This window comes from Acanthochromis polyacanthus, chromosome 1 (genome assembly GCF_021347895.1).
Source record: "Acanthochromis polyacanthus isolate Apoly-LR-REF ecotype Palm Island chromosome 1, KAUST_Apoly_ChrSc, whole genome shotgun sequence".
Classification (NCBI taxonomy): domain Eukaryota; kingdom Metazoa; phylum Chordata; class Actinopteri; family Pomacentridae; genus Acanthochromis; species Acanthochromis polyacanthus.
The window spans coordinates 39,599,906-39,626,430 of record NC_067113.1 but is presented as its reverse complement, the minus strand read 5'-3'; the positions used below and the strand labels follow the sequence as shown (position 1 = coordinate 39,626,430).

Genomic DNA, 26,525 nt, shown 5'->3' with positions numbered 1-26,525 from the left:
CCAGAGGATGAATATCACACATTTACGTTGAAAATAAATGTCCTTTAATTAGACATTGTCATGAAAAAGTATAAAGATTTCCCTTTAACAAAACCTTGTTGAGTGTTTAGTTGATGTTGGTTTCTAAATGTTTTCTGACACTTGGCCCCAAACATTAAAACCTTCTATGGCTCGCAAGCTGCAACAATTCACACATTATCAACTACACTATATTGACAAAAGTATTGGCTCACCCATCCAAATAATCAGAATCAGGTGGTCCAATCACTTCCATGGCCACAGGTGTATAAAATCAAGGACCTGGGCATGCAGACTGCTTTTACAAACATTAGTGAAAGAATGGGTCGCTGTCAGGAGCTCAGTGAATTCCAGCATGGAACTGTGATAGGATGCCACCTGTGCAACAAATCCAGTGGTGACATTTCCTCGCTCCTAAATATTCCACAGTCAACTGTCGGCTGTATTATAAGATAGTGGAAGTGTGTGGGAACGACAGCAGCTCAGCCACCAAGTGGTCGGCCATGTAAACTGATGGAGCGGGTCAGAGGATGCTGAGGAGCATAGTGCCAAGAGGTGGCCAACTTTCTGCAGAGTCAGTGGCTACAGACCTTCAAACTTCATGTGGCCTTCAGATTAGCTCAAGAACAGAGCTTCAGCAGAGAGCTTCATGGAATGGGTTTCCATGGCCGAGCAGCTGCATCCAAGCCGTACATCACCAAGTGCAATGCAAAGCGTGGGATGCAGTGGTGTAAAGCGGCCACCACTGGACTCTAGAGCAGTGGAGACGCCTTCTCTGGAGTGACCAATCACGCTTCTCCATCTGGCAATCTGATGGACCAGTCTGGGTTCGGCGGTTGCCAGGAGAACCATACTTGTGGGACTGCATTGTGCCAAGTGTAAAGTTTGGTGGAGGGGGGATTATGGTGTGGGCTTGTTCTTCAGGAGCTGGGCTTGGCCTCTTAGTTCCAGTGAAAGGAACTCTGAATGCTTCAGCATACCAAGACATTTTGGACAATTCCATGCTCCCAACTTTGTGGGAACAGTTTGGAGCTGGCCCCTTCCTCTTCCAACATGACTGTGCACCAGAGCACAAAGTAAGGTCCATAAAGACATGGATGACAGAGTCTGGTGTGGATGAACTGGACTGGTCTGCACAGAGTCCTGACCTCAGCCCGATAGAACACCTTTGGGATGAATTAGAGCAGAGACTGAGAGCCAGGCCTTCTGGTCCAACATCAGTCTGTGACCTCACAAATGAGCTTCTGGAAGAATGGTCAGAAATTCCCATAAACACACTCCTAAACCTTGTGGACAGCCTTCCCAGAAGAGTTGAAGCTGTTCTAGCTGCAAAGGGTGGACTGACGTCATACTGAACCCTATGGATTAGGAATGGGATGTCACTGAGGTTCATATGCGAGTCAAGGCAGGTGAGCGAATACTTTTGGCAATGTAGTCTATCTTTGTGACTAAACTAAGATAAAAAGTGAAAAACTGTCTGATTCCTGCATCATGAATGTAAATCTTTTTGGTTTTTATGACAGTAAACTGAATATATTTGGGTTTGACATTTTATAAACCAAAACAAATGAATTAGTGGAGAAAACAATCAACAGATTAACGGACAAAGAAAATGTGTTTTCCAACATATATGTCTGAATTCCTCCAACATTACAAGATACATACAATTTAAATTCAATTTTATTTATGTAACACCAATTACAGGTCAAATTGTCTCAAGACGCTTTATTTTTATATTTTTTGTCGTATTTAAAATTTGAAAAAGTAAGAAATTTAAACCTCTTGACTAATCCAATTTATTATTTGGTTTTTAACAGACTAATGGTCAATTAAAAATAACTTTCTCCACTAAAACTAATAAACATGAGGTCAAATAGAAGAAACAGTTTTAAATCCTGCAGTCCCACGACGACAAGAATAAAGTTTGTGAACAAAAACTAAATCTGCTGCTGGATTCCATTAAAGTCCTAATAAATGATCATAAAGTGTGATACTAAAGGTTTGTGGAGCTAAAAATCTCAAAGTGAAGATATCAAGTTGAACATCTGGATGGAGGCTGATAAAAGTTGACCTCCCTTCATTTCTCTGGAGCGACTCCATGGATTTTAGGGATGCTGGTTAAAGACCTGCTCTTCTAGTCGTCTTCCTTCTAGTCGCTGTAAAAAGTCACTCCATCTTCGTCGATTTCAACATCTCTTCATGACAACTTGTTCAGCCTCTGACCTGGTGGAAACTCCAGAAACTCGGGAAAACCTGTCAAGACTCGGATTTTCGAAAAACTCATCGGGCGGGGGAAGGTGTGGTGGGCGGTGGGGGAGTAGAGGGGGGCAGTGGGGGGTAGAGGGGGGAGGCTGTCACCCACCTCCCCGCCTACTCTCCGCCCTGATTCCACCTTGGCTCCACCCAGACTCCGCCTTGGCTCCACCCATGTGGTCACTTGGAAACTACGATGTCAAAGGAACGACGAATTTATGTTTTTTTATCTGATCTGTAGCTCAGTGAGTTAAGGGTTTGTCTATGGAGCTATAGGTTGCTGGTTCAAAACCAGACCCTTCTTAAATTTTCTGAAAAACTTCAACAAAGAAAGAAAACTGCTGCTGGCAGGTCTTGATCCTGCTACCTTCCACCTGGTAGTCTCTCTTCTTACCCCCTGAGCTACTCACTCAGATACAAATTCTTCTTTTTTTTGCGCATTTATTGTCGATTTTTTGTCGTTTTCGAGTTTTTTTTTTAACTTGAGTCTCGACTCGACCGTTTTTCTCAGGAGGTTGGACTTCAGCCTTTGTGCTGGAGGGTTGAACCCTCAGTTCCAAGACTTTCCAAAGCCTCCACACCTCCCGAGTCCTCAGGACCTGAGCTTTCAGTCTGAGGGCTGAAATTTTCTAAGTCCCACAGTAGATCTCTGTTCGATTTAACTTTCAGACAGTCTGAGGACTGAAGTTTTAAAAGTTTCTCAGTACTTTTGTGTTAGTTTGAACTTTCTGGTGAACAGAAGCCTTAAAACTTGTGACCATGAGTCTTGATTTCACATTTAGACCATCCATCTGAGTTCTTCTCAGACCTTCACCTGTGGGTTCTTTAGAAATCCTGAACAAACTTTGATTCTCTTCACTGAGCAGTAAAGTTTGTGGAGATCAGAAGGTAACATTGGTTTGATCGATGCCTTCAACTACTAGTAGACTTTATCTGGAAAGCAGTTTTCTGAAATGAGCTCTGAGTAAATCTGTCCACAGTCAAACCAAGAACACAGAAAGAGGAAATGTTTGAAGAAACAACTTGATGTTTTCATTTCAGACTAGAAAACGCTTTAAGACCTTTATCTGTTTTTGCTCTTTTTCATCGTTTTATCGTCTCTTCTGTTTAATTTGATCTTCTAAAGGCTAACTGGTGTCTTTTACAATGTTTTGTCTTTAGTTTGATTCTTCTTAAATGTTTAGTTTTGCTCTTTTCTCAGCTTTTATTCTTTTATAATGTCCGATTTGATTTTGAAATGTTTTGTCTTTTTAATGTTTAATTGTTTTTTTTTTTTAAAAATTATCAGCTTGTTTGAAAAATGTCGTCTTTCCCAATGTTTAATTTTTAGATTAAATCTCTAAGGTTTTTCTTTTTAAATGTTTTATCACCTTTTAATGTTTAATTTTCTTTTTAAATGCTTCATTGTGTTTTGTTTAATTCCTATTTAAAATTTGATTTTCTTTAAGATTTTGTTTTCTAGTTAAACATTTAATTATTTAACTAAATGTTTTGTATTTTTAAATGTTTAATTATCTAAAATATTTCATCTTTAATGTTTAAGATTTTAGTTTAAAAATGTTTAACTTCATAATTACATGTTTTCTATCTTTTTAATTATCTAATGAAATATTTTGTCTGTTTAATATAATTTTATTGTATTTAATGTTTAATTTTCTTTTTCAAAGTTTTATTGTATTAAGTGTTTTTTCCTTTGATTTAATTGCTTTGTTAAAAGTAGTTTATTTCTTTAATCTTTTTCTGTCAAGATTTTAACCCCAACCTTAAAACTGAAACAAACCCTTAAATCACAATAAAAATACTTCTGTTGTCCCAATCATGAGTTAGTCACTTATTCAGTTTATCAATTCAGCTTTATTTGTTTAGCACCTTTCACACAGATGACAAAACTATACAAGCAAAGAAAAAACCTGTTAAAACTATGATTAAACATATTTTAAAAAGAGATTTAACACGGTAGTAAAATGTGTTCAGAGGATGGAGGGAGTTTATTGAAGTCTTCTTGGGCTCACAGTAAATCATTTAAAATAAAAACTTGATATTCAGTCTAAGGAAACTGCAGAGCGACAGAAGAACCAACAATATCTCCTGTTTTCTCCTTTAACGAGTCGACTCTTCTGGTGCTTTCAGACCAAAGAACTACAGACTCTTCACAACCTGCTCAAACTCTTGGTACAGGACCTCACCACACGGGTCAACAAGGTTTCCTTCTCCTTTCTACTCTGAAGCTCACCTTCTCCTGCTCAAACTGCTGACAAATGTTTGTGCTGCTCTAAAGTCTGCTCTCCAGAACTTCCTAAAAACTCTCAAAGTCTCTTCTGCTGCAGGTTGCTTTGTAGAACTGTTCCAGAAAACCTCACTAAACACATGGAGGGACCTCAAGATAGTCGTCCAAATGAAACTGTACAAAAACCAAACTAGCACAACCCAAACGCTAAAGTCTCCTGCAGCCTACCAGAGAAGCTCTTTAAACAGAGAATCAGGACAGGAACTCTTACCTTCTGGACAACCAACGTTGGTTCACAAACAACCAAAAACCTCTAAAGACTCACTACAGCCAAGATAAAGACACAACTCAGCTGCACCAAATCCACTAATCACTGCACACATTAGCACCATGTGCTAACTGTGGCTAAAGAACCACATTTACCAAGACAACTATCAGTACAAAGCCCTAAAACACACCAAGAAACACATTAAAGAGGATTTTACTGCTGGAAGCTGCAAGCCAACACCTAAAGAACAAACTAAAGCAACGGAGCCAAACCCGGTTCAGTGAAGAGCAGAGGAAATGTTTGACTGCAGACATAAAGCAGGAAGACACTGAGCTGCTCAGGTGTTCCTGATGACACCAAGCAGCCACCTGGACAGCCAATAGGAACACAGCTTACTGGAAGTCCAGAGGGCTGGCTTAGTGAAGGACATTTAGTTTAAAGTTGAAGCAGAAAGTTAACAGAGAAAGTTGAAAACCACCTTCTGATCCCTGAAATCTCTGAGTTTTCACACAAAGAACGCCTGAACATGTCAAACTGGTTCCATAGTAGAACCTTCACTGTAAAAACATCATAGTATGGTGTGCTGCTCAAAAAACATTACAAACGGCCGTCTAGGGTCACAGAGGAGCAAAAACAGGACAAACACTGGTTTCCAGGGGGTGAAAGAGTAAGTTTAGAACAACACAACATGTGAGCAGAAAAATCACAAAGTCTGTCTTTAGTTCAGCTGAAAATATTAGTTTTTGTCTTTTTTATTGACCAAACCTTTCAGGAAGTAGATTAAGAATAATTAAAGCTCTCATAAGTCCAACTTATTCTGGATCCTTGTGGAGAGTTTAGTCTTAGTTTGTAAAGCTGTTGAGTTTTTAGAGTCACATGGATTGTTTTGACATTTAATAGAGAGTTTAGTGTCTGATTGTAATTCTGTTCAGTGAATGGATCATTTAAGTTATGAAGATATGTTTTGTTTTTGCTTCAGCACTTTTTATTGTTGAGTTACTGATGTGGTCAACTTGAAGCTGTTGAGTGCATTAAAATCCTCCAAGACAAATGTTACAAAGTGGTTCCTGGAGTTATTTCAATTATGCAGATATTTATGAAAATACTGAAATGTGTTGTTCTCATCCAGCCACAGAACTTTGATCCATATTTTACATGAAGAAACGTTTTCAATACTGAATGCCCTTGCTCTGTTTTTTTCTGTTTTTTCAGCTCAATGTTTTTTTATTATCCCTTAATGTTTTCTCTATAATAAGATTTTAAATGGGCAAAATGCTCTTAAAATACACCAGAATGCAGGAAATAGGATTAATAATCAATAAAACAGTACATTTACCCTCTAACACTACATTTATTAGATGTCAGACAGACACCGATTGATTTTAGCTGTCGTGTACTTGAAGTGTACACTATCGAGTGAAATTACTTCCTCTTGCCACTCATACTGACCCTGCTGTGTTTTTTCAGAGTGTCCTTTGACTCTGGCGGTGCAGCTGGAGGAAAGCTGTGAGCTCATCAAGGTGCTTCGCAGTGGAGGAGCTCACCTGGACTTCCGAACCAGAGACGGCATCACGGCGTTGCACCGGGCCGTCCTCTGTAGGAACAGCGCCGCCCTAACGGTGAGAAAACGGAACCGAACCGGTGGTTGAACCTCTGAGACGGTCCCTGTTAAACCTCCTGTCCCCCCCTCAGACGCTGCTGGACCTCGGAGCGTCTCCGGATTACAAGGACAGCAGAGGACTCACTCCCCTGTATCACTCCGCCATGGTGGGCGGCGCCCCCTACTGCTGTGAGCTGCTGCTACAGGACCACGCTACCATCGGTACGGAAACTACACAAAACACACACAGAGAGTTAGCATATGACTGCTGTGATACAACACACAGACACAGACACACAACCACAGACATACAACTACAGTTACACAACCACAGACACACAACCAGACATACAACCACAGACACACAACCACAGACACACAACTACACAACCACACATACAACTACACAACCACAGACATACAACCACAGACACACAACCATAGACACACAACCACAGACACACAACCACAGACACACAACCACAGAAACACAACCATAGACATACAACTACAGTTACACAACCACAGACACACAACCAGACATACAACCACAGACACACAACTACAGACACACAACTACACAACCACACATACAACTACACAACCACAGACATACAACCACAGACACACAACCATAGACACACAACCACAGACACACAACCACAGACACACAACCACAGAAACACAACCACAGACACACAACCACAGAAACACAACCACAGACACACAACCACAGAAACACAACCACAGACACACAACTACAGACACACAACCACAGACACACAACCACAGAAACACAACCACAGACACTCAACTACAGAAAAACAACCACAGACAAAAAACTAGTTACACAACCACACAACCACAGACACACAACCAACAACCACAGACACACAACTACAGACAAATAACTACAGACAAACAACCACAGACATACAACTACAGTTACATAACCACAGATGCACAACCACACAACAATAACCGCACAACCACAGACACAACCACAGACACACAACCACAGACACACAGGTCGGTAAGGAGGCTCAGCGGGGTCAAACCACCGCCTGTGTTGTTCAGTTTTCATATTTATATTTTCTGTTCCTACTTTTTTTTGTGTGCGGAGCTCAAACAGTTCTTGTTGTCATGGTTACAGGGATGACTGATGAGAACGGGTGGCAGGAAATCCACCAGGTGACACACACACACACACACACACACACACACACACACACACACACACACACACACACACACACAGAGTGAAATTACCTGCACTGATGACAAGTTCAAGCCCTGTACAATTATGATTTTGTGCTTTTTGTGTGTGTGTATGTGTGTGGGCGCATGTGTGTGCGTTCAGGCATGTCGCTATGGTAACGTGCAGCACTTGGAGCACCTGCTGTTCTACGGCGCCGACATGAGTTCCCAGAATGCATCGGGAAACACCGCACTGCACCTCTGCGCTCTGTACAACCAGGTAACACACACCGAACACACAACAATGCGCCGACAAAAACGCACTGAACACACTTGTACCGTGTTCTCAGCCGCATGTGAAGTTTGCAGTCAGTAAAATATCTGCTGCTGGTGGTTTTTCAGGACAGCTGCGCCAGAGTGCTGCTGTTCAGAGGAGCCAACAAGGACATCAAGAACTACAACAACCAGACGGCTTTCCAGGTAAAATAAAATCAACAAAGTACAAAAAAGATTGTCATTACAGACACATTTCTATAAAGTACTGTCAAGTAACTAAACATGTAAAGTGCAACATAAGTGACTGATGAAGTATTCACCCCAGCTGAAGTAACTAAATGAACTCAGCTGTAGCCAGTTGGTGCTAAAAGTCCCAAAGTTGGTTCAATAAAGATCATCTGAGGTCATTGATTGTAGGATAAAGACTCCTGGATCTGGAAGGTCCAGTCCCTGGTGGATCAGAACTCCTGGATAGAACTACACCATGAAGACTAAAGAACACTCCAAGAAACAATACAAGATACAAGAATGATGGAAGAACATTTCTAAGTTCCTGAAGATCTCTAGGAGACCAGTTAAATCCATCATTAGGAAATGGAAGGAAGATGGAACCTGAATAGATCTGACTAGAGCAGGACGTCCTCAAAACCTGAGAGACCGAGAAGGAAGAGAGTAGTGAGGGAGGCCACCAAGACTCCTATGACTCCTCTGAAGGAGTTCCAAGAAAGAGACAAGAGAGGGAGGCCATGGTGGTGGCAGCATAATGATAGGAAGCATGGTGAGGGTAGCATCATTATGTGAGGCACGGTGGTGGCAGTATCATGATGTCGGGATGTTCTTTGATGGAGCTACAGCTGAAAGTTCTTCTACTAAGTACTGCCTTGAACAGGGTGAATACTGAAGCACTTATTTGACATTTTATGTTTTGTAATTAATCAGTGAACAATATAAATGCAGCTCCCTAAATATGTGACATCATCATCCGTTAACTCTGCTGCTTTACCCTAAAAGGATTAAATTACTTCAGTAATCAAGACAACAAAGCTCAGTTGTGTTGTTGTTGTTGCTGTGTGTCTGTAGGTGGCGATCATCGCTGGGAACTTTGATTTGGCAGAAATCATCAAGATCCACAAAACTTCTGACGTTGGTGAGTTTAAACACATTTAAATCAGATGGTTGTGTGTCTGAAGTTGTGTGTCCTTGGTTGTGTGTCTATAGCTGTGTGCTAACTTTCTGTCTGTGTCTGTGTGTGTTTTTGTGTGTTTGCGTATAAGTAGTTCCCTTCAGAGAAACTCCGTCCTACACGAAGCGCCGCAGGGCCGGCGTTACCAGGGCAACCGCGGGGAACGGCCTGTCGTCTCCTCGCTCCCTGATTCGCTCGGCCAGCGACAACGCTCTGGAAAGCCCCGCCTCCTCGCCAGGCCCCTCCCTCCAAAGCCTGGAAACACACCACGACACGCACACACACTCTCTACGACGACACACACGCCGCCTCAGGTAGGAACACCTGCACAGGTAGATAATTTTGTGTTCATTTATTTAAAAAAAAAAAGTTTTGTTTTTTTTTTACAAAAAAATGCTGACAAATTCAATATAATGTGTCCAGAATATGAGTTTAAATAATCACATAACCAGTCATTATTAACTTAAATATGATCATAAATCTTAGTTTCCCTTCACTTCATAGTGGAAGGTCGAGAGTCCGACCCAGTGCGTCCTTATCCAGTCCATTCCACTTGTTCATATAGAGCACGCTCACATCACTGAAATCCAGTCCACGTTTTCCCTGCAACCACTCGGTCCCTGCAGCAGATGAGTAGGTATTCATCACTGCTGATAGTAACAGTAAGTTAGCTCCAGTCCTCCAGCTAACAGCAGAAAGGCCCATGTAATTAATGAACCAAATGCTCCCTGTTTGACAAATAAAAACCTGGCTGGGACACTCTGTAGGAGAGAGTCCCTGTACAGGAGGCAGCGTGAGACGCTGCTACTTAGCTAGCTAGTTAGTCTGAAATGCACTGTGAAGGTTCTGGTTGTTCATTGAGTTAGGTGTGCACTTTTATTTATTTTTACCATATACTATTTTTGGGGTGACTGTCCTTTAAACCTAGTGACGCCCCTGGAAACATCTGATCCAGGTGTCTGAAGGCGGTGAAATACCTGTACATTTCTTCCAAGTAACAGAAATAACAGGAAGCGCTGACGATAGATAGATAGATAGATAGATAGATAGATAGATAGATAGATAGATAGATAGATAGATAGATAGATAGATAGATAGATAGATAGATAGATAGATTAAAACTTTATTAATCCCACAGCGGGGAAATTTACAGTGTACAGCAGCAAATAGAACACTTAAATCAAAGAAAGAGTGCAGCACACAGTATATATATATAAATAGAAATATTTTTCTTCAGAAGAAGAAAAGAAAGCAGTATTTACAGTAATTTTTTTTTGAAATTGCACATCATCATTATTTACATTTCCTATTGCACAGTTCATAAATGGGTGAACAGAAACTACTGGGAGCTTGATTGTAAAGAGTGACTGCAGCAGGAAGGAAGGAGCTGCGGTATCTCTCCTTTAGGCACCGCGGGTGAAGCAGTCTGTCACTGAAGGAGCTGCCCACTGATCTTACTGTTTCCTGCTGGGGGTAGGAGGTGTCCTCCATGATAGACAACAGCTTTGTCATCATCCTCCTGTCTCCCACCACCTCCACAGGATCAAGGGGGCAGCCCAGGACAGAACTGGCTTTCTTTACCAGTTTGTTTAGTCTCCTCCTGTCTGATGCTGCTGCTCCAGCAGACCACTCCATACATGATGGCTGATGCCACCACAGAGTCATAAAAGGTCTTCAGAAGTGCTCCCTGCACCCTGAAGGACCTCAGTTTTCTGAGCAGGTGGAGTCTGCTCTGACCTTTCTTGTAAAGTGTGCTGGTGTTAGTAGTCCAGTCCAGGTTCTTGTTTAAGTGAACACCCAGGTACCTGTAGGAGTCCACTATCTCAATGTCAAAGAAGAACTTATTGGGTGACGAAGGCATTTAATACGTTTGGTTATTTCACATTCAGTTTCACAAATATATGAAACATCACGGTAACCTGTACCTGGATTCTAGTACTGATCAGAACCAGAATACGAAGGTCCAGTTAAACCAGGTTCTTACTGGTCTGCAGCCCAAGCGGTGGAGGCCATGTGGAGACCAGCCCTCCTCCTTCGCCTCCACTCACCCCCCAGATGAGGAAGAGGAGGCTGTACAGTGCCGTGCCGGGTCGGACCTTCATCGCCACCCGGTCCCACGTCCCCCAGGGGACCGGGGAGATCCAGCTGCACCGAGGAGAGCGGGTCAAAGGTGGGGACCAGGAAACCGGACCACCATGATGGTACCGGTTCTGGTACCAGCTGTTCTAACGTCTCTGTTGTGTTTCAGTTCTGTCTATCGGGGAGGGAGGGTTCTGGGAGGGAAGCGTGAAAGGAAGAACCGGCTGGTTTCCGGCTGAATGTGTTGAAGAAGTCCAGATGAGACAATACGACCCGAGATTGGGTGAGTATGATGATCTGCACACACCAGGGGAGACAGGAAGTAAACGACAGACTTACGTGTGACGTGTGTTTCAGAGACGAGGGAGGATCGAACCAAGAGGCTGTTCAGACATTACACGGTCGGATCGTACGACAACTACACCTCCTACAGGTGAGACGGCAGAACTGCACCTCCAGTAACTTATTTTAGTAAATTAAAACCACCACACAAAATATTATTAGTAGTAAATTAAAAGATTCATAATAATCAGTTCTTTCTCCAAAAATCTTTAAATGTTTGTTCAAAGAAAGAAAAGTCCAGACTGATCAATGCAAATGTCATATCTCGTCTGCAGTAACTCAAAATTGGTCCAAAATAACTCGTTTATCAAAAATAAAAAAGAAATTGCCCAAAATATAAAAAGTTGTCCAATATGTCTCTAAACTTTTCATAAATGATTCATATAAACTAAATTTAAACCCATAAAAGTTTCATTTTTAGTGAAGAAAGGTCTTAAATTTAAATTTGATGCCAATACTGATCAGGATTTAATACAGTTAAATTCATTATTTTAAACATTTCTCTTGCTATAATTCATGACTTCAAGCAAACTGTTCTTAAGAGTTACCAAAATTAACAACATTTAACGTTTAGATTCATTTATCTTAAAACATTTAAATGTCATTCCTGGTTTTACAACATGTCACTCAGCTCTAATGGGTTTAATCTGCTGAGTAAAAGATTTAAATTAACGTGAGGAGGTCTTGAAAACTTAAGTGTGATTGTTAATTAAGAAGTAAAACGTTTTAAAATTTTAGGGAAGCCATCAGGCAGCAAATATGTGAAAAAATGAACACAAATATTTTAAGTTTTAATCAATTAAAATATTATGTTAAATTCAATTTACCATTTTTAATCAAATACAAATACAAATACAATATAAATATACAAAGAAAGATTGAATCAAACAGAAGTATTTATTGCAGATATAAATAACATTCTTCATTTTTCTTCTCAAGTGTTTACTTATGTTTTAACAGCTGCTTTGAATAATAATAAACTTAAATTTTTTTTACACTTTTTTGACACATATATGAAAAGTAAATCACATTTTCATTCCTCAGAGCTTTAATTCAAATCAGGACCCTCCTTTAAAAAAAACCTTTAATAGTTGTAAAGAAATTGTATTCAACAGAAACAACAGTTATGACAAACTTTGTACAGGCAACAATATTCAAGTGCAAACATTTATGAAAACATTGTTTAGGTAATAAAAAAGATCAACATCACTAAGAAACAAAGATCAAAAATAACAAAAATACGGAACATCAGGGTATCAGCACACTTCAAGGTTATTTTTATTTAATACGATTTTCTCAATAGAATAAATGCAGCTTGGTGAGAGGCGTGTTTTCAGTCAACATTAACATGAATTTATTTACATCTCTACATAACAATATGACAAGAAATCCCCTTTGATTTGACAATAAACACAGTGTTCAATGCAACTAACAGTGTTATACTTTCACACAAGTCACCACTCTGGTAATTCTTATGTACGGTTTACTTGAAATCTTTAATTCTGATGATAGAAACGAGTAAAATGACAAACAGATCTGATGATCACTGCATAATTTAAGACCTTTTGGGATTTAAAATAGAACATTTTTATCAGGAGAAATCTAAAAAAAATCTCATTTTAAGGATCGGCTAATACAGAATATCTTTGCTATCGAAAGAAAACAGTGGTGGAAAGCACATTTCGAAAAAAAAATTGCAATTGAAAACAGGAAATGACCTCAAATGAGAAGAAAAGTTCAGTGGTTGGAAGTCATTAAGCGACACAGAGGTCTCTGTCATGGTGCCTCTTTGCTAGCTAAAAATATCCACTATACATATTTTTAATGTGACAATGCTCCAATAGCATAGATTATCAGCCATTTTTTTCAGTATACAGGTGGAAAGTTGGTTGGAGATCATTAGGTGGTGCAAAGATCTTTGTCATGGTGCCCCTATACTAGCTAAAACATCCACTATACACATTGAATATGACAAATTGTTCCGACAGCGTCAATTATCAGCCACAGTGTTGCTGTTTTCAGTTTAAAGAAGGAAAGTTTTGGTTAGAGGTCATTAAGTGGCACAGAGGTGTTTGTCATGGTGCCCCTTTACGAGGGAAACGTCTACTACACACTTTCTTAATGTGACAAACTGTTCTGATAGCGTCGATTATCAACTACTGTGTTGCCGTTTTCAGTTTACAGGATGAAAGTTTTGATTGGAGGTCTTTGTCATGGTGCCCCATTGCACATTTTTTGAATGTCCAACTGAAACGTTTTCACTGGTGTAGATGTGTTCTTTAAGTGGTTTAGTCTAACAAAGTCCGATCAGCTTACGTGTCTTTAAATTTAAGATCTTATCGGCTGGTTTCTCTGCGTTTCAGCGACTACGTGATTGAGGAGAAGACGGCGGTGCTGCAGAAGAGGGAGAGCGAAGGATTTGGCTTCGTCCTCAGAGGAGCTAAAGGTAGAAAAGCAAGGGACGGACGGAGGAGTGGTAGGCGTTTGGAGGAAGACGAAAAGAGAGATATTTAAAACAGTGAAGCTTTGCCGTGTTGTTTCGTAACAACCTACGGAACCTCGCAAGGGTCACAGCGAGAAGCTTTACATTCCCTCACAATTTGCTTTACCTTTTATGAACAGTTGGTTCAGTTCTAACTCGGATACAGAGAAAGAAGATTCATTTATTGTTCATTATTTATTCTAAAAGACAGGCAACATCCAGCTGTTACAGTTTAAAGCTTCTCTGACAGATGTGTATAAGAGTTCTGTATCTTCAATGCAAGTAAATATAACATAATATAAAATTACTGCTGCGTTTATGATCACTGTTCCAGCCATTAATGAATTAGTTCTAAGCTGTTTTCATAATCGATTGGACAAATTTCAAAGAAAAACTGTGATTTTAGCTTCATAAATGTGAACGTTTTCTGTTTATTTCCTCCTCAGTGTCAGTAAACTGAATATCTTTGGGTAGTGGGAAATAAAACGTGACATTTTTAAGTTTTTATTTCAACATTTCAGAGACCAAACAACTCATCAACTGATTCAGAAATGTGACAAAAGCTAAAAAATGTGTCAAAATCAAATGTTTTTAGAATTAATGTGTCATCTTTTCCTAGCACCAGGATTGATTTCATGTCATTTTAATTTAATTCTTGCAGGTTTTATTCTTGTACTAGGCTGTCATCATAGTATACAATGTCATCAAATTTCACATCACAAACCTCACAGTATAGGATGTCATAAATTTTCACTCTCCATCCAATGACTGCTGCATCAGGGACTCCATTCCTGATTATGGGTCACCCACTCAAACTGTTGCGCTACAGTGATGAAACAGCGATACTATGTTGAAATTTGACGACATACTAAACTATGTTTTTGACGAAAAATGCGACGACATGCTATACTATGACGTTTTAGGCAAAAAATTTGAAGACATACTTCACTATGACAAATTTGACAAAGAATGTGACGGCATACTAGACTATGACGTTTTTGAAGAAAATTGTGATAACACACTATACGATGACGTTTTTGCCGAAAAATTCGATGACATACTATATCATGACGTATTTGATGAAAAATGTGACGAAATGGTATACTATGATTTTTTTTGCTGACAAATGTGGTGACATGCTATACCATGATGTTTTCGATAAAAACTGATAGCATACTATGGGGCGGCATGGATCAGTTGGGTAGAGTAGCCGTCTTGTAACTGGAAGGTTGCTGGTTCAATCCTCGGCCCGTCTAGCTCATGTCAAGACACTGAACTCCTAATTGCTCCTGGTGGGTCGTGGTTAGCGCCTTGCATGGCAGCTTCCACCATCAATGGGTGAATGTGACGTATCATGTAAAGCGCTTTGGATAAAGGCACTATATAAATACAACCGTTTTACTATACTATCACGACATACTAAACTAAGACGTTTTTGTCATATTTTGGACAACATACTAAACTATGTTTTTTCATATTTTGAACGACATACTAAACTATGACATTTTTGCGACAATTTGGACGACATACTAAACAATCACATTTTTTTCATATTTTGAGCGACATACTAAACTATGACATTCTTGTCATATTTTGGACGATATACTAAACTATAACATTTTTGGTCACATTTTGGACGACATGCTTCATTATGACAATTTTGACAAAGAATGTGACGGCATACTACACTATGACGTTTTTGAAGAAAACTGTGAGGTCATACTATACTATAACGTTTTTGTCGAAAAATGTGACACACTATACTATGACGTTTTTGACCAAAAATTCGATGACATACTATACTATGATGATACTTTGATAAAAAATGTGACAAAATGGTATACGACTATTTTTTTTGCCAAAAAATGTGGTGACATGACGTTTTTGATGAAAAATGTGACGGCATACTATACTATCACGACATACTAAACTATGACGTTTTTTTCACATTTTGGACACCATACTGAGGGCAACAATGGGGAAAAGAAGGAAAAGGTGAGGAAAAGGGCAGGAGCATGACCATATTTTGGACGACATACTAAACTATGACGTTGTCCATTTTTGGACAAAAAAGGACTTTTTCGTCAAATTTCGGACGACATACTAAACAATCACATTTTTTTCATATTTTGAGCGACATACTAAACTATGACATTCTTGTCATATTTTGGACGATATACTAAACTATAACATTTTTGGTCACTTTTTGGACGACATGCTTCATTATGACAATTTTGACAAAGAATGTGACGGCATACTACACTATGACGTTTTTGAAGAAAACTGTGAGGTCATACTATACTATAACGTTTTTGTCGAAAAATGTGACACACTATACTATGACGTTTTTGACCAAAAATTCGATGACATACTATACTATGATGATACTTTGATAAAAAATGTGACAAAATGGTATACGACTATTTTTTTTGCCAAAAAATGTGGTGACATGACGTTTTTGATGAAAAATGTGACGGCATACTATACTATCACGACATACTAAACTATGACGTTTTTTTCACATTTTGGACACCATACTGAGGGCAACAATGGGGAAAAGAAGGAAAAGGTGAGGAAAAGGGCAGGAGCATGACCATATTTTGGACGACATACTAAACTATGACGTTGTCCATTTTTGGACAAAAAAGGACTTTTTCGTCAAATTTCGGATGACATACTAAACGATGACGTTTTTTGTCCATTTTCAGACAACATACTAAACTATGACGTTTTTTCTCCATTTTTAGATGACATACTAAACTATGAAGTTTTTTGTCCATTTTCAGACAAAAAATGACTTACGCTAAACTATGACATTTTATGTCCATTTTCGGACGACATACTAAACAATGACGTTTTTTGTCCATTTTCAGAACATGACATACTATGTCCGAAAATGGACAAAAAAAGGCCATAGTTTTGTATGTCGTCCGAAAATGGACAAAAAACGCCATAGTATGTCATCGGAAACACTGACTAAAAAGGGGCACCCGTATAGCTCAATGGGTTAAACGGGCAACCTATATACGGGGGTTGGTCACGACGCAGCGGCCCAGAATCAATTCCTGCTCATGGCCCTTTGCTGAATGTAATCCCCAGACTCTTCTCTGACAGTTCCTGTCTCTCCTTCACTATGTCTATCAATAATAAAAAGCCGATGAAAGGCCAAAAAATGACTTAAAATGGACCAAAAAACATCATAGTTTAGTATACGGACAAAAAATGTAATTTCTGGTGTGTCGTCCGAAGATGGATACAGAATGTCATAATTTAGTATGTTGTCCGAAAATGGACAAAAAACGTCATAGTTTAGCATGTTTTCTGAAAATGGACCAAAAACGTCATAGTTTAGTAAGCGTTCCCAAAATGGACAAAAAATGTCATAGTTTAGCATGTTGTCTGAAAATGGACCAAAAACGTCATAGTTTAGTAAGCGTTCCCAAAATGGACAAAAAACGTCATAGTGTATGTCGTCCGAAAATAGACAAAAAATGCCATAGTTTAGTATGTCGTCCGAAAATGGACAAAAAATGTAATTTCTGGTATGTCGTCTGAAAATGGACAAAAAACATAATAGTTTAGTATGTCATCCGAAAATGGACAATAAATTTCATAGTTTAGTATGTCGTCGGAAAATGGACAAAAAAACGTCATAGATTAGTATGTCATCCGAAACACTGACAAAAAAAAACGGGCACCCATATAGCTCAACGGGTTAAGCGGGCAACCAATATACAGGGGCTGGTCAAGACGCAGCAGCCCGGGTTCGATTCCCACTCGTGGCCCTTTGCTGAATGTCTCCCCCAGACTCTTCTCTGACATTTCCTGTCTCTCCTTCACTAAGTCTATTGATGAAAGGCCAAAAAATAATTTAAAAGGGACAAAAAATGTCACAGTTTGTGTGTCGTCCGAAAATGGACAAAAAATGTAATTTCTGGTATGTCGTCCGAAGATGGATACAAAATGTCATAGTTTAGTATGTTGTCCAAAAATAGACAAAAACGTCATAGTAAACTATGACGTATGACATCCGAAAATGGACAAAAAACGTCATAGTTTAGTATGTCGTCCGAAAATGGACAAAAAAGTGATAGTTTAGTATGTCGTCCAAAAATGGACAAAAAATGTCATAGTTTAGTATGTTGTCCAAAAATGGACAAAAAACACCATAGTTTAGTATGACGTCCGAAAATGGACAAAAAATGCCATAGTTTAGCACGTCGTCCGAAAATGGACAAAAAACGTCAGTTTAGTAAGCCTTCCCAAAATGGACAAAAAATGTCATAGTTTAGTATGTCGTCCAAAAATGGACAATAAAACGTCATAGTTTAGTAAGCCTTCCCAAAATGGACAAAAAATGTCATAGTTTAGTATGTTGTCTGAAAATGGACAAAAAACGTCATAGTTTAGTACGCCTTCCCAAAATGGACAAAAAACGTCATAGTGTATGTCATCCGAAAATAGACAAAAAACGCCATAGTTTAGTATGTCGTCGGAAAATGGACAAAAAACGTCATAGTGTAGTATGTCGTCGGAAAATGGACAAAAAACGTCATAGTGTAGTATGTCGTCCGAAAATGGACAAAAAACGTAATTTCTGGTATGTCGTCTGAAAATGGACAAAAAACGTAATTTCTGGTATGTCGTCTGAAAATGGACAAAAAACGTAATAGTTTAGTATGTCGTCCGAAAATGGACAAAAAACGTCATAGTGCAGTATGTCGTCCGAAAATGGACAAAAAACGTAATTTCTGGTATGTCGTCTGAAAATGGACAAAAAAATGCCATAGTTTAGTAAGCCAACCGAAAATGGACAAAAAATGTCATTGTTTAGTATGTCATCCGAAACACTGACAAAAAAAAATGGGCACCCGTATAGCTCAACGGGTTAAGCGGGCAACCAATATACAGGGGCTGGTCAAGACGCAGCAGCCCAGGTTCGATTCCCGCTTGTGGCTCTTTGCTGAATGTCTCCCCCAGACTCTTCTCTGACATTTCCTGTCTATCCTTCACGAAATCTATCGATGAAAGGCCAAAAAATAATTTAAAAGGGACAAAAAATGTCATAGTTTAGTATGTCGTCCAAAAATGGACAAAAAACGTCATAGTTTAGTAAGCCTTCCCAAAATGGACAAAAAACGTCATAGTGTATGTCGTCCAAAAATGGACAAAAAAATATCATAGTTTAGTATGTCGTCCAAAAATGGACAAAAAACGTCATAGTTTGGTATGTCGTCAGAAGATGGATACAAAACGTCATAGTTTAGTATGTTGTCCGAAAATGGACAAAAACACCATAGTTTAGTATGACGTCCGAAAATGCCATAGTTTATTATGTCGTCCGAAAATGGACAAAAAACGTCATAGTTTAGTAAGCCTTCTCTGAAATGTACAAAAAACATCATAGTTTAGTAAGCCTTCCCAAAATGGACAAAAAATGTCATAGTTTAGCATGTTGTCCAAAAATGGACGAAAAACGTCATAGTTTAGTAAGCCTTCCCAAAATGGACAAAAAACTTCAAAGTGTATGTCGTCCGAAAATAGACAAAAAATGCCATAGTTTAGTAAGTCGTCCGAAAATGGACAAAAAAGCATCATAGTTTAGTAAGCCGTCACAAAATGGACAAAAATGTATGTCGTCCGAAAATAGACAAAAAAACGTCATAGTTTAGTATGTCGTCAGAAAATGGACAAAAAATGTAATTTCTGGTATGTCGTCCTTAGATGGATACAAAATGTCATAGTTTAGTATGTTGTCCAAAAATAGACAAAAACGTCATAGTAAACTATGACGTATGACGTCCGAAAATGGACAAAAAACGTCATAGTTTGTTATGTCATCCGAAAATGGACAAAAAACGTAATTTCCGGTATGTCGTCTGAAAATGGACAAAAAACGTCATAGTTTAGTATGACGTCCGAAAATGGACAAAAAAATGCCATAGTTTAGTAAGCCATCCGAAAATGGACAAAAAAACGTCATAGTTTAGTAAGCCATCCGAAAATGGACAAAAAATGTCATTGTTTAGTATGTCATCCGAAACACTGACAAAAAAAAATGGGCACCCGTATAGCTCAACGGGTTAAGCGGGCAACCCATATACAGGGGCTGGTCAAGACGCAGCAGCCCGGGTTCGATTCCCGCTCGTGGCCCTTTGCTGAATGTCTCCCCCAGACTCTTCTCTGACATTTCCTGTCTCTCCTTCAGTAAGTCTATTGATGAAAGGCCAAAAATAATTTAAAATGGACCAAAAAATGTCATAGTTTAGTGTGTCGTCTATAAAGGGACAAAAAATGTCATAGTTTAGTATATGGTCCGAAGATGGATACAAAATGTCATAGTTTAATATGTTGTCCAAAAATGGACAAAAAACACCATAGTTTAATATGACGTCCGAAAATGGACAAAAAATGCCATAGTTTGGTATGTTGTCCAAAAATGGACAAAAAACACCATAGTTTAGTATGTCGTCCGAAAATGGACAATAAATGTAATTTCTGGTATGTCATCCGAAGATGGATACAAAATGTTATAGTTTAGTATGTCGTCTAAAAAGGGACAAAAAATGTCATAGTTTAGTATATGGTCCGAAGATGGATACAAAATGTCATAGTTTAGTATGTTGTCCAAAAATAGACAAAAACGTCATAGTTTAGTATGACGTCCGAAAATGGACAAAAAACGACATAGTTTAGTATGACGTCCGAAAATGGACAAAAAACGTCATAGTTTATTATGTCGTCCGAAAATGGACAAAAAACGTAATTTCCGGTATGTCGTCGGAAAATGGACAAAAAAACGTCATAGTTTAGTATGACGTCCGAAAATGGACAAAAAAATGCCATAGTTTAGTAAGCCATCCGAAAATGGACAAAAAATGTCATTGTTTAGTATGTCATCCGAAACACTGACAAAAAAAATGGGCACCCGTATAGCTCAATGGGTTAAGCGGGCAACCAATATACAGGGGCTGGTCAAGACGCAGCAGCCCGGGTTCGATTCCCGCTCATGGCTCTTTGCTGAATGTCTCCCCCAGACTCTTCTCTGACATTTCCTGTCTCTCCTTCACTAAGTCTATCAATGAAAGGCCAAAAAATAATTTAAAAAACACCATAGTTTAATATGACGTCCGAAAATGGACAAAAAATGCCATAGTTTGGTATGTTGTCCAAAAATGGACAAAAAACACCATAGTTTAGTATGTCGTCCGAAAATGGACAATAAATGTAATTTCTGGTATGTCATCCGAAGATGGATACAAAATGTCATAGTTTAGTATGTCGTCTAAAAAGGGACAAAAAATGTCATAGTTTAGTATATGGTCCGAAGATGGATACAAAATGTCATAGTTTAGTATGTTGTCCAAAAATAGACAAAAACGTCATAGTTTAGTATGACGTCCGAAAATGGACAAAAAACGACATAGTTTAGTATGACGTCCGAAAATGGACAAAAAACGTAATTTCCGGTATGTCGTCTGAAAATGGACAAAAAAAGTCATAGTTTTGTATGACGTCCGAAAATGGACAAAAAATGTCATTGTTTAGTATGTCATCCGAAACACTGACAAAAAAAATGGGCACCCGTATAGCTCAATGGGTTAAGCGGGCAACCAATATACAGGGGCTGGTCAAGACGCAGCAGCCCGGGTTTGATTCCCGCTCGTGGCTCTTTGCTGAATGTCTCCCCCAGACTCTTCTCTGACATTTCCTGTCTCTCCTTCACTAAGTCTATTGATGAAAGGCCAAAAAATAATTTAAAATGTCATAGTTTGGTATGTCATCCGAAGATGGACAAAAAACGTCATAGTTTAGTAAGCCTTCCCAAAATGGACAAAAAAATATCATAGTTTAGTATGTTGTCCGAAAATGGACAAAAAACGTAATTTCCGGTATGTCGTCTGAAAATGGACAAAAAACGTCATAGTTTAGTATGACGTCCGAAAATGGACAAAAAAATGCCATAGTTTAGTAAGCCAACCGAAAATGGACAAAAACGTCATAGTTTAGTATGTCATCCGAAACACTGACAAAAAAAATGGGCACCCATATAGCTCAACGGGTTAAGCGGGCAACCCACGTACAGGGGCAGGGTACGACGCAGCGGCCCGAGTTCGATTCCCGCTCGTGGCCCTTTGCTGAATGTCTCCCCCAGACTCTTCTCTTACATTTCCTGTCTCTTCTTCACTAAGTGTATTGATGAAAGGCCAAAAATAATTTAAAATGGACAAAAAACGTCATAGTTTAGTAAGCCTTCCCAAAATGGACAAAAAACGTCATAGTTTAGTATGTCATCCAAAAAACTAACAAAAAAGAGTCACCCGTATAGCTCAACGGGTTAAGCGGGCAACCAATATACAGGGGCTGGTCAAGACGCAGCAGCCTGGGTTCGATTCCCACTCGTGGCTCTTTGCTGAATGTCTCCCCCAGACTCTTCTCTGACATTTCCTGTCTCTTCTTCACTAAGTCTATCGATGAAAGGCCAAAAAATAACTTAAAATGGACCAAAAAATGTCATAGTTTGGTATGTCGTCAGAAGATGGATACAAAATGTCATAGTTTAGTATGTTGTCCGAAAATGGACAAAAAACGCCATAGTTTAGTATGACGTCCGAAAATGGACAAAAAATGCCATAGTTTATTATGTCGTCCAAAAATGGACAAAAAACGTCATAGTTTATTATGTCGTCCGAAAATGGACAAAAAACGTAATTTCCGGTATGTCGTCTGAAAATGGACAAAAAACGTCATAGTTTAGTATGACGTCCGAAAATGGACAAAAAAATGCCATAGTTTAGTAAGCCAACCGAAAATGGACAAAAAATGTCATTGTTTAGTATGTCATCCGAAACACTGACAAAAAAAATGGGCACCCGTATAGCTCAACGGGTTAAGCGGGCAACCAATATACAGGGGCTGGTCACGACGCAGCAGCCCGGGTTCGATTCCTGCTCGTGGCCCTTTGCTGAATGTCTCCCCCAGACTCTTCTCTGACATTTCCTGTCTCTCCTTCAGTAAGTCTATTGATGAAAGGCCAAAAAATAATTTAAAATGGACCAAAAAATGTCATAGTTTAGTATGCCGTCTAAAAAGGGACAAAAAATGTCATAGTTTAGTATATGGTCCGAAGATGGATACAAAATGTCATAGTTTAGTATGTTGTCCAAAAATAGACAAAAACGTCATAGTTTAGTATGACGTCCGAAAATGGACAAAAAACGACATAGTTTAGTATGACGTCCGAAAATGGACAAAAAACGTAATTTCCGGTATGTCGTCTGAAAATGGACAAAAAAAGTCATAGTTTTGTATGACGTCCGAAAATGGACAAAAAATGTCATTGTTTAGTATGTCATCCGAAACACTGACAAAAAAAATGGGCACCCGTATAGCTCAATGGGTTAAGCGGGCAACCAATATACAGGGGCTGGTCAAGACGCAGCAGCCCGGGTTCGATTCCCGCTCGTGGCTCTTTGCTGAATGTCTCCCCCAGACTCTTCTCTGACATTTCCTGTCTCTCCTTCACTAAGTCTATTGATGAAAGGCCAAAAAATAATTTAAAATGTCATAGTTTGGTATGTCATCCGAAGATGGACAAAAAACGTCATAGTTTAGTAAGCCTTCCCAAAATGGACAAAAAAATATCATAGTTTAGTATGTTGTCCGAAAATGGACAAAAAACGTAATTTCCGGTATGTCGTCTGAAAATGGACAAAAAACGTCATAGTTTAGTATGACGTCCGAAAATGGACAAAAAAATGCCATAGTTTAGTAAGCCAACCGAAAATGGACAAAAACGTCATAGTTTAGTATGTCATCCGAAACACTGACAAAAAAAATGGGCACCCATATAGCTCAACGGGTTAAGCGGGCAACCCACGTACAGGGGCAGGGTACGACGCAGCGGCCCGAGTTCGATTCCCGCTCGTGGCCCTTTGCTGAATGTCTCCCCCAGACTCTTCTCTTACATTTCCTGTCTCTTCTTCACTAAGTGTATCGATGAAAGGCCAAAAAATAATTTAAAATGGACAAAAAACGTCATAGTTTAGTAAGCCTTCCCAAAATGGACAAAAAACGTCATAGTTTAGTATGTCATCCAAAAAACTAACAAAAAAGAGTCACCCGTATAGCTCAACGGGTTAAGCGGGCAACCAATATACAGGGGCTGGTCAAGACGCAGCAGCCTGGGTTCGATTCCCACTCGTGGCTCTTTGCTGAATGTCTCCCCCAGACTCTTCTCTGACATTTCCTGTCTCTCCTTCAGTAAGTCTATCGATGAAAGGCCAAAAAATAATTTAAAATGGACCAAAAAATGTCATAGTTTGGTATGTCGTCAGAAGATGGATAGAAAATGTCATCGTTTAGTATGTCGTCCGAAAATGGACAAAAAACGTAATTTCCGGTATGTCGTCTGAAAATGGACAAAAAACGTCATAGTTTAGTATGACGTCCGAAAATGGACAAAAAAATGCCATAGTTTAGTAAGCCAACCGAAAATGGACAAAAAATGTCATTGTTTAGTATGTCATCCGAAACACTGACAAAAAAAATGGGCACCCATATAGCTCAACGGGTTAAGCGGGCAACCCACGTACAGGGGCTGGTCACGACGCAGCGGCCCGAGTTCGATTCCCGCTCGTGGCCCTTTGCTGAATGTCTCCCCCAGACTCTTCTCTGACATTTCCTGTCTCTCCTTCACTAAGTCTATCGATGAAAGGCCAAAAAATAATTTAAAATGGACAAAAAACGTCATAGTTTAGTATGTCATCCAAAAAACTGACAAAAAAGAGTCACCCGTATAGCTCAATGGGTTAAGCGGGCAACCCACGTACAGGGGCAGGGTACGACGCAGCGGCCCGAGTTCGATTCCCGCTCGTGGACCTTTGCTGAATGTCTTCCCCTGTCTCTCCTTCAGTATGTCTATCAATAAAAAGCCGATGAAAGGCCAAAAAAATAACTTACAATGGACCAAAAAACATCAGTTTAGTATGTCGGACAAAAAACGTCATAGTGTGGGTTCATCTGTTCAGATGTAGACGATGATGTTCTGCTCTTGGTTTTCAGCTGAGACGCCCATCGAGGAGTTCGCCCCAACGCCGGCGTTTCCCGCCCTGCAGTACCTGGAGTCGGTGGACCAAGGGGGCGTGGCTTGGAGGGCGGGGCTTCGGACCGGAGATTTCCTCATCGAGGTAAACGTTGTTGTCGTCATCCTCCAATGAGACGTTCATCTCAGGACAGACCAGAATAGCACCTGTAACCATGGCAACCATGCACAAACAGCTTCCTGTTTACACCAGTGGGACTTGGTTCAGTCGTGTTTAACGTTTAGTTTTCACTTGTGTCATTTTGAAATTTTTTACTGTAATTTTTGTTGCTTAATCGACAGACCAACATCTGTAACCACGGTAACATACACAAAGATGGTGACGGCACAAGAAAACAATGTTATGTGCTCAAAGATGTTCCAATCTACCAAACAGAATTTAACATTAAAAACACAAAAATTAGACTAAAATCAACATCTGCTTCCTAAATTTACACAAATATTTCAATAATTACTTGTCATTTTGTACTAAACTGTGTCGCAGCACAATTCTTGCATGTTTTTAACAATTTTCAGAACAATAGGGAGATTAAGATGTCGTATATTTTGCTCTGAAACTGATAAATATGAATTAAAATACAGCTGTGAGGATCAGAAATCACATTGTCAAACTGTTTTTGTTGTTTTTTTTAATCAGGATTATAAAATAAATTCGGGTTCCAGCTTCACAAATGACTCTGAACTGAAAATTTTGCATATTTTCCAGCATGTTCTGGTTTTTCCAGGTGTGATGATGTCGTCATGACTCACCTGCGCCGTGTGTTTCAGGTAAACGGCACCGACGTGGTGAAGGTGGGCCACCGGCAGGTCGTCTCTCTGATCCGACAGGGAGGAAGTCGGCTGCTGATGAAAGTTGTGTCGGTTTCCAGGAAATCTGAAACGAATCTGATTAGGAAAAAAGGTCCAGCAGCTTCTTTTAGCCGCTTTTATTCAGTTTATTTGTAAAATCTGGTTTCAATGAATTAAATAAAATGATTTTTTTTAAATCAAACTTTTGCATCTCATGTGACTCTGAGGTTGAGGTTTGTTTCTTCAATATTAATAAGTACTGTTATATAATAATGACAATAATAGAAGCGATATCAATGACAAATTTACATTTTTAGCTATTTTTCAGGTGAAAGTTGTGGCCAAATACACATCAGAGCTGCACCGATAATCAAAAATCAATCATGATTTGGTTTCAAACGATTAAATAAATATGATCGACTACAAAACTCACATTTACACTTAAGAAACCAGAGCATATTCACATTCAAGAAGCTGCAGTTACAATTTTTTGTAATAAATTAAATTAAAATTAAATCTAAATAGTTTGTGATTAAATTAATAATTTACAGCTACTCATCACAGATGTAATTTTATGCAGAAATCAAGCTTAAAATTGGAATATTTGCTGATTTTGAAAAGATTTTTAAATAAAGTGAAATAAAATAAAAATAATAAAAACAAAGTAAGATTAAAAAAATTAAAGCAAAACAAAAAGACAAATAAAG

General features: G+C 39.1%; 1 protein-coding gene and 1 long non-coding RNA gene across 6 annotated transcripts in view; one reads left to right on the top strand and one right to left on the bottom strand.

Annotated features, from left to right (window-relative positions):
• The window catches only part of shank3b (SH3 and multiple ankyrin repeat domains 3b), an 88,137-nt gene that overhangs the window by 40,705 nt on the left and 20,907 nt on the right, over positions 1-26,525 (top strand). For 3 of the 5 annotated variants that reach the window (XM_051953977.1, XM_051953947.1, XM_051953997.1), the window contains exons 7-19: positions 6,234-6,385; positions 6,459-6,588; positions 7,520-7,557; positions 7,727-7,843; positions 7,966-8,043; positions 8,920-8,986; positions 9,114-9,336; positions 11,017-11,192; positions 11,271-11,384; positions 11,459-11,534; positions 13,807-13,889; positions 24,990-25,114; positions 25,798-25,930. In XM_051953977.1, coding sequence (XP_051809937.1) covers positions 6,234-6,385; positions 6,459-6,588; positions 7,520-7,557; positions 7,727-7,843; positions 7,966-8,043; positions 8,920-8,986; positions 9,114-9,336; positions 11,017-11,192; positions 11,271-11,384; positions 11,459-11,534; positions 13,807-13,889; positions 24,990-25,114; positions 25,798-25,930 — 1,512 coding nt within the window. The remainder of the gene's footprint in view (positions 1-6,233; positions 6,386-6,458; positions 6,589-7,519; positions 7,558-7,726; positions 7,844-7,965; positions 8,044-8,919; positions 8,987-9,113; positions 9,337-11,016; positions 11,193-11,270; positions 11,385-11,458; positions 11,535-13,806; positions 13,890-24,989; positions 25,115-25,797; positions 25,931-26,525) is intronic. The other 2 variants (XM_051954097.1, XM_051954027.1) reach the window with 1 other exon arrangement.
• Positions 10,126-11,072, bottom strand: LOC127535657 (uncharacterized). Its single transcript, XR_007944511.1, has 2 exons — positions 10,948-11,072; positions 10,126-10,827 (listed from the first exon to the last, which is right to left on the bottom strand). It is a non-coding gene; the product is annotated as an uncharacterized LOC127535657 (long non-coding RNA).